Source organism: Antrostomus carolinensis, unplaced genomic scaffold (assembly GCF_000700745.2).
Source record: "Antrostomus carolinensis isolate BGI_N321 unplaced genomic scaffold, ASM70074v2 scaffold16222, whole genome shotgun sequence".
Lineage (NCBI taxonomy): Eukaryota > Metazoa > Chordata > Aves > Caprimulgiformes > Caprimulgidae > Antrostomus > Antrostomus carolinensis.
In genome coordinates, this window is record NW_010301734.1 from 5,615 (window position 1) to 13,964 (window position 8,350).

The following is an 8,350-nucleotide window of genomic DNA, read 5'->3' on the forward strand; positions in this document are numbered from 1 at the left end:
TACTGGTTTACTCTTTGTCTGATTGATTTTGTTTTTTTGGGTTGGTTTCTTTTTGTTGGTTTACCAAAGAGGCTAGAGTAGAATCTTTTCTTCCGTGAAAGAGTCACTGGTCACTTGCCTATTCATGGTCTTACATTACTATACACTTTGAGCTACTGCCAATGTAGCAAAGAGCTTTAAATCATCTGTGTCTTGCTGGAAGGTGATGACCTTGCCTTTCATGAGTGGGTCTTCCCACAGTTCTTTGTGCTTTGTGTAGTTTTTCTGGTTGCATTATGATTGATATAGTGGCAATATATTGAAGGAAAAAATGTTAACATCCAGGCTTTTTCTGTCCCTGAGCCATGTTTGTTATGATTTCACTGCCCTGACATTCATGCTAATGTCACTATTTTATATACTTATCCAGACTATCAACAGGCTTTCCTACGAAATCTCCTCTTAGGACTTGTATTTTAATATGTTCTCACCTCCAAGTGTTGTGTTAGCAATAGAAAAGACATGGAAAAGTGGGGGGTGAGGGGCAAAGAATGGACTGCTGCAAATTAGTATGTATGTGTTAGTCTTTTTTCCCACCTTTTTCCACTTTTGGTCTGCAGAGGCATTTCCAAATCAGAACCATCTTTTTATACCACCCAAGAAGTCTACCATGGTGTTGACTTTTACTATTTATTGTGTGCCCTCAGGGAGTTTGACTAGCTTGGGATCAGTCATGATCCTATGAGATTTTTGCCCTAAAGAGATTTTAGTTCTTATACTTCCCAGATCTTTGGCATGTATTTTTGATGATCAGTACATTTTTTTTGAGTTTCTGAATACGTGAAAGGGGATGGAGTCCAGGATGGGTTGTTACTTTGGTGGAAGATGATGGTGAAAATGAATCCATCTTTTTTGTGTTTATGTTCTCCAACAGCTGCATTCAGGTATTGTCATTGAGGGCTGAAAAACATGAAGATTTCTTTATTGGGTTGTTTGGGTTTTTTTAACTTTGGGTCAGCTGAGATGATGTAAAGTTGCAGTAAGAACAGGACCATTCGGAATAACATCGCTATTTTGTGAACAGAGGTAAAATGTAGGGTGTGTATCAAACCTGTAATTGTTGAAATGGCAACTGGTTTAGCTTCAGCATGTTTTTCTTGATGTTTATCTTGTGTAAGTACCTTACTCATATGAAGATAAGATTTTGGGCAGTTATCAGCTTTGTACACACAGCTTTGTGGGGTTTTGTTAAGCATAAACTTTTAAAATTTCCATGGAGATAGAACTGGGCTATTTAACTGCATTTTTTTTCTTCATGGGATAGACATTGTCTGTACTTCTTGTTTTGGACATACTAAAGAAACAATTCTGAGATTACAAAATCAACATCTTGAGGAAAAGTGAGACCAGTTTGGTTGTTTAATAGTTCTTTCATTCTGGCTTTAGGGAACAAAACAAGTAGGTTTCTTTTGACGTGTAGGTATCTCGTAACCAGAAGGATGAGGAAGCTCTGTAGAAGTGAAGTCTTGTTTGGAAGTTTGAGGTAAAACTGTGGAGATCCAGCCCTATAGTTCCCCCAAATGTAGCCTATTTGGCTTTTCCAGGAGAAGTGATGATTTTGGTCTTGGACTTGACTTCTTTTTTTCTGTTATAGTCCATTGAAATACTTTTCCTCACATTTTCTTACAAGCTTTTGAAATATTTTATATCTGCTACTGGGAAAAATGACTTAAATAGATTCATAATCTAGATCATGTTCTTTCAGGAAAGTGGAGCTTGACTGTGTTTATTTGGAACTATTTTCTGCATACTGTAGTTGGGTAGTTTCTCACCCATCTCTTTTACGTCTTGGATCACTTCTCCCATTTTATGTTGAATGAAAAGTTCATTGCAAAGAGAGGTTTCATGTGTTTGAATGACTTTTTGTTTCTATTCATAAGTGATGTAGTGCTATTTTATACTTAAAATTAGAGCTATTATGTTGTCTTCTCATCAGTTTGGTTCTCTAAGGCAAAAAAAAAAAAAAAATCATACTCTGAGTGTGTAATTGCTGTAAAGTATTCTCCCTGATCTCAATCAGCTAAATGCAGAAACATTTTACCAAAAGCTTGAGCTCTTGGTTTAGTTCCTACGTTTTTTGAGGGTAAATATAACTGGCAAAACGTACAATTTGTGAGAATATATTTGAACACTTAGAATACTGCACTTTAAAACCATTCCTGTGAGCTTATACTTACATCCTGAAGAAAGAAAACGTTATGCCACCCTGCAGGTTGCTATAAAGATTGTTTATGCAGCTCAGCATGGAACTTAAAATACGTTGAATTGGAGAATTTTGAAAAATGTACTGTGCGACATAGGAGACCAAATCATGCTAAAGTGCAAGGAAAGACTATACATCAGTTCAAAGGCTACATTATTCAAAAAAATACAACCATAAAAAAGGTAATAAGATTACATTCTCACACTTCATGGCTAGTAAGGTGCATTAAGCTGCTCAGATATTCATAACTTACGGTGACATTTGGGAAGATTACATTTTGCTGTGCACAGCCATTACTGCAGCTCAGATAATAACTAGCCAATGCATGGACCTGGATTATGATCCCTGTCATTGGAAACAAATTTGTGTTTTGAAGGTTGATCAGTTTCAAATCACCATTAGAAAGGGTTAATATGAAATACTGTGGGGTGTGTGTGTGCTTATGTGTATCTAATGGGTATGCATACATATAGTACATCACCCGCACCCTGCCTTTGGTATATTGCTTTCTCTGTCAGTTTTTTTGTTCTCACTTCCCTTAAAGGAAATGTTAAAATGGCAGTTATTTCTACCATAGCATATTATTTCTAGCATGTACTTGCTGAAATGCTTATGTTTGCAGATTAGATTTGAAACCTAATTTGACAGCTTCCTGGATGGGTGGTTACTGATAATAGTGTATCTAGCCAAAAATGAAAGATTGGTGCTGTAGACTATAGGGTGAAGGTAAGGTCATCTTTAGTTGCTGTATATGGTTTTGGTGTGATAATTGATGGTTAGCTGATAGTTAAAACCAAATGCATAAAGAGTTGAATTTCTTGTTAAGAATTAGCAGGTGTTTTGAGGCTAGAATTTAACCTTCAGTTGTTCTATGTGTACATGGAATGCAGTATTTCCTTTGTTTCTTACCTCAATGGTGAGAAAGAGTGGCTTCTTGAGGAATACCTCTGTTTTGTAGAGGATGATAAATTTGGTGTAAAATAAAGTGTAGCACTGGTTATGTTGTTACATGTTTTCAAATGTTCTGTTCAGCGCTTTTTTAAGGGGGTTGTACTATTTTCTTAGCATTTGTTTTGTGATAATTCAGTGTTAATCCATTCTGCTCAGCGTTCTCCCTTGAATTCTGCCTCACAGAGCTTTCTTGAAGTAGGCCTTTGCTCCATCTTATGGAAGGGGAAAACTGAAGCTTGGAGAATGATAATGACTTGATAGATTTGTTTCAGTTGACAGCGTGAGTTGATATAGAGAAGCTGGGAATATAATTCAAGTCTCCCCATTCAGTTCCTGCGGTTTCACTAGATATTAAGGAAGCATCTGATAGTAAATTGCATAATTATTTTTCATGACCAAGAGGGGAGAAAATGGAAAAGTGTAAATTACTGTTTAGAAATTGTTACCATGAGACATTGTCTATTCTGTCATAAAAGCAGTAACTTTCTCTGCTTCTTGTGATGTTTGGCATTACTGATTTATGCCTAGAAGACCAAAGATTGCTTCTTCAAAGTGACAAGATTTAGACACTTGAGGAGAATGTATGGTAATTTCAGTAGTTAATGAAGAGTGTATATCCTGCTCCGTTGGGTAAGTTTATCTTCAGATCCCGACTAGCCAAGAAGAGCTGTCAGAACTTATATGGCAGCAAGTTAGTGTATGTGTTTTGGGGCAGTTTTGACATGGTACGACTTTGGCAAGTGACAGCGCTGAAGCTGTTAATGGTCAAAGCCTGTGAAAGGAACACCATGTAGGACAGAAATAATGTCTTTTATTAGACAAACTTGTAGAAGTGAGAACGAGCCGAAATACTTTTGATCATGAGTCCATTTGGATCCTTTGGGGCAATGCTATCTGAATTCCCATTTGTATGCTAGTATATAATGGGTATTTTGACAAGCATGGCAAGCATTAAGTTTAATACAGTTCTGAAGTCCAAGAGAAGTTTAAAAAGTGGAGGTGGGAATTGGGGTAGAGCTGTTAAGTTAGTAGTATCCATCTTTCTTCAACTGGAATTTTTATTTTATTACACAAATGAGAATGAAGTAGGTTATTTCCTTCCCCCCTCCACCTCCTTGGCACGTGTATGCGTGGTTAGTTACTTAGTGTATGTTCAAACAAAGCCTGCATCTAGGACACCTGAAATATTGCAGGATTTAAGTGCCTCAGCCAAAGCGTAGTCAAAGGCTTCAAACAGTGCTGCTGTTTCACATTCATGCAAATACAGCAAGCCTTTGTTTCCTTTAGTGCCTGTGGCTACTAATGAAACTGGCAGTTAATACTTAACCAGCGTTATTCAATATCTCATGAATGGATCTTATATTTTTATAAGTGGTAGTATTTCTGATGTACATCAGCTTCATTGGGTTAGAATTGTCCTCTTATTTGAGGTGTGTTAAGCACATAGGAAGGAAAGCTTTTAGGGCCACTCCAGGCCATTTTAGGTATCTTCACTGACTTGGCTCTCTCACGTGTTTTGGAACACTTAATCGATCTCTTTGCTTTTCCTCTGCGTGGGGCAGCTCAGGACATCTGTACCTTAAACTACCCAAATGTTCTTCTGCAGTAGTTATCTGATAGTAGATGGCACCTTAGGAGCACCTTTGTTGAAGTTACTCAACAGAACTTGAAACAGAGGAAGAATAAGACTTGATACGTTGATATTGACCTCGTTGTGATTTCCTTAGCTTACATCTTTGTTAGCTGTCTTCTTGCAGAGTGAATAACTTTAATCCTAGAGTGTTACTTTGACACAATTGTCTTAAGGTTTTTCTAATCTTTTGTCTGAAAGCTTGTTGGAGGCCACTTTGACTTGGAAATGAACTTTATCATCCAAGAAGGAGAAGGCATCACCTGCATGGTAGACTTGCTGGACAAGTGTGACGTCACCTGCCAGGCTGAGGTGTGGAGCGTGTTTACGGCAATCTTGAAGAAAAGTATACGCAACCTACAAGCGTGCACGGAAGTGGGGCTTGTTGAACAAGTGCTCAAGAGGATTGATAGAGCTGACAACATGATTGCAGGTACAGTTTGACCCAGTGTATGACTCAAGCTGTATTCCTTTTGTGTAAAATCTCATGGAAGGATTTATTAATAAGGGATAGAAATTTGACATTGCATTTTATTGAGCAATTATATTGCTGTTCTTTTCCTTTTCAGATCTCTTAGTGGATATGCTGGGTGTGTTGGCTAGCTATAACTTGACAGTTCGAGAGCTAAAGTTATTCTTCAGCAAGCTTCAAGGAGAAAAAGGGAGATGGGTAAAAGAAAACACAAAATTGAAACCATATTTTGTAATGTTGCTTATATTTTTCCTAACACTCACAAGCTAAAAGGCTGTTTGATAACCTTTATAATAAAAAAATAAATTAAATGTATCAAGAAATACAGGATGCTTTCTGGTATTATATCAATGAATCTTTTTACTTGCAAGCAATTAAAATACAGAGAGTAGAATAGTGATGAAATTAAATTTCCTCCTGAATCTGTCGACTGGATTGGTCTTTTTGAACACCTGGGAATAATATAGTGACTCTAAGCAAGTGTTTTTATGCACTTTTTTTTTATTTTTGTAATTCCAGGTATGTGAAATTGAAGGAAAAAGGAATTTTTTTTTTTTTTTTTGAGACAAAAGAGAGAAATAAATAAAAAATGTCTATATAGGTAATTTAGTGTGCTCATATTTTCACATTGTTCCTGAAAAAATATATCTAATTAGGGAAGTAAGAATTTGTGGCAGAAATTGAAATTAAGGAAATAAGCTCCAGCTGAAAAATCGTATCGTGTTTTCTCCTGTTCCTCCGTGAACTAGAAGGGGAGAAAAGAGTCTCCTTTTACTGTTGAGACCCTCCTTCCCTAAAGCAAAAATGAGCATGCTGTAAAGGCCACCAAGTAGTTTAACAGAAAATTGTTGTTTTGCTGGAATTGGGAACTATTTTAACAATTGTTTCACCTGCTTTGAATTTTAATTCAGCTCCCGTTATCTCTAAGTACTCTGCCTAGTGTAGAGAAAAGGTAGCACAGTGTCTCTTGACTTCAAATAATTAAAAAATATATCCAGTATAAAAGCCAGTATGCACAAATAATATAGCAGATTTTAAAAGACCCTTTGAAATAAATAACTTATTTGAGCAAATAAAATACTCTAAACTTAATAGTTTAAACTTTAATTGAACATACAGAGTATATTTAACCGTAGATGAATTAAAGTTGTCTCTGTAACATTAACTTTTTCATTTCCTGTCTTTCTGCTATTTGCATTTAATTTCCTTTCTTTATTAAAAACTGAATATATGCCACAAAAAATGCCACAGTTGCATTGCTAAGGAGTTGCACAACTCCATAAATCTTAAAATCAGCAGTGCTGTAAAGATACAAAGTATTTGGCTAAAAGAAAAATTACCTAGTTGGATTCTATAGTGCTGAAGACATCTAAGCAAGTTCTCGGTATTTCTTCCTCAATTTGAATTCAGATTCATGGAGAACTGTTTATCTGACTATAGTTTCGGTACATGTGAAATACTTGATCCTGCAATGCTTAGCTTTCAGAGGGTGGCTGCTTACAAGAGGTGAAAAAGGACACTTTCAGGAAAAGACCAGAAGTGTAAAACTGTAGTTTAAAAACAGATCTACTGGGAAGTTATGAAGTGGTAAAAGAAAACGCACAAAATTGTTCTGTCACTATGGCTGATATTTGCTCACAACTTCTGTTGTATATCATATACTTGGTTTGGAGTTTATAGTTGCTGAGTATTACAACAGAATCAGTGCAGAATTAGTGTGATGGTGGAGAAGTGTTAAGTATTCACATTAACTGAGCACTCGGTTTAGGTGCTCCAAACTACTCTGGGGACTTGAATCTTTCTCCATGAACTTATATGGACTTAAGTATGACTATAGTCCTGATGAAAGTAGCCCGGTCCGCTGATCCTCCCTCTCCATTTTGCTAGGTATTTCCCATCTCCCTTGTGCCGGCACAGGTTTCATGCAGCCCCAGTCCAAAAATGCCGTAACTGAAAATTGGTTTGCATTTGTTTTTCCTAAATTAGTTTTCAGCTGGATCAGTTAATTTTCTTTAGCTCACTACAAACTTCGAGAACTACAGAGAGAAAAGATTCCCAACTCAGTGAGACTGGGAACAGATAGAGGGAGCAACCAACGTTCAGGGTCAGTTTAGTTTATGCTGGATGAAAGTGGCCATGACCTTTAAGTCCTTAATTTAGTTATCCAGTTAATTGTATTTCAGTGCACCTCCTGCATACTGTGTGAAGGTACCTATAACTCTGTTAATGTTGTTTATTGAAAGTACTAAGTATCTTAACAGAGTATTACTCAATCATGTGCAAAGCTTTAAAATGGATCAAAATTTATTTATTCATGTGTTACAGTATGTTCTTTCTTATAGGTGTGTTTTATTTACTTACAAGTGTAATAATTCTCTTTGTCAGCCACCACATGCTGGGAAGTTATTGTCTGTGTTAAAACACATGCCTCAGAAGTATGGACCTGATGCCTTCTTCAACTTTCCAGGAAAAAGTGCTGCAGTATGTAAATATTTTAAGTTTCTTGTTCATTTGTTGTTCTGTTATGGCCATATTTTATTTATCTGTCATTGTCATAGATGTATATATACTTTTAACCAAATTTTTTTCTTTGGCTGACATCTACATTATGCCTAAATAAATCATGCTTATAATAAATGTGCATTATCACTGTAGAAGAACAGATACTATACATAAAGAACAGATATAAATGAGGCTTTTTTGTTTGGTTGTTTTTGTTTTGGGGCTTTGATGTGGGTTTTTTTTTTCTTTTTTTTTTTTTCTTTTTCCCCAGACTGATTTATTTAAATCTTGTTGCAAGGAGAATCTACCTGCTCTTCACATCTGTGTTTCTGTGGGAATGGTGCTTGTGTTAGTATCCAGTATGTTGAGAGTGGCTTTGTGGTAGGCTGACCTTGGCGGGACACCACATGCTCACTGAGCCACTCTGACTCCCCCTCCTCAGCTGGACAGGGGAGAGAAAATATAACAGAAGACTTGTGGGTTGAGATAAGGACAAGGAAATCACTCACCAGTTACTGTTGCGAGCAAAACAGACTCAACTTGGGGAAATTAA

General features: G+C 36.5%; 1 protein-coding gene across 1 annotated transcript in view; it reads left to right on the forward strand.

Moving 5' to 3' along the window:
* The window catches only part of LOC104521543 (lipopolysaccharide-responsive and beige-like anchor protein), a gene marked incomplete at its 3' end in the record, with an annotated part of 13,349 nt that extends 5,573 nt beyond the window's left edge, over positions 1–7,776 (forward strand). Inside the window, exons 2-5 of the mRNA XM_029083923.1 lie at positions 914–923; positions 5,025–5,256; positions 5,393–5,493; positions 7,681–7,776. Of these exons, the coding sequence (XP_028939756.1) occupies positions 914–923; positions 5,025–5,256; positions 5,393–5,493; positions 7,681–7,776 (439 nt within the window). The remainder of the gene's footprint in view (positions 1–913; positions 924–5,024; positions 5,257–5,392; positions 5,494–7,680) is intronic.
* Between the last annotated feature and the right edge of the window lie 574 nt (positions 7,777–8,350).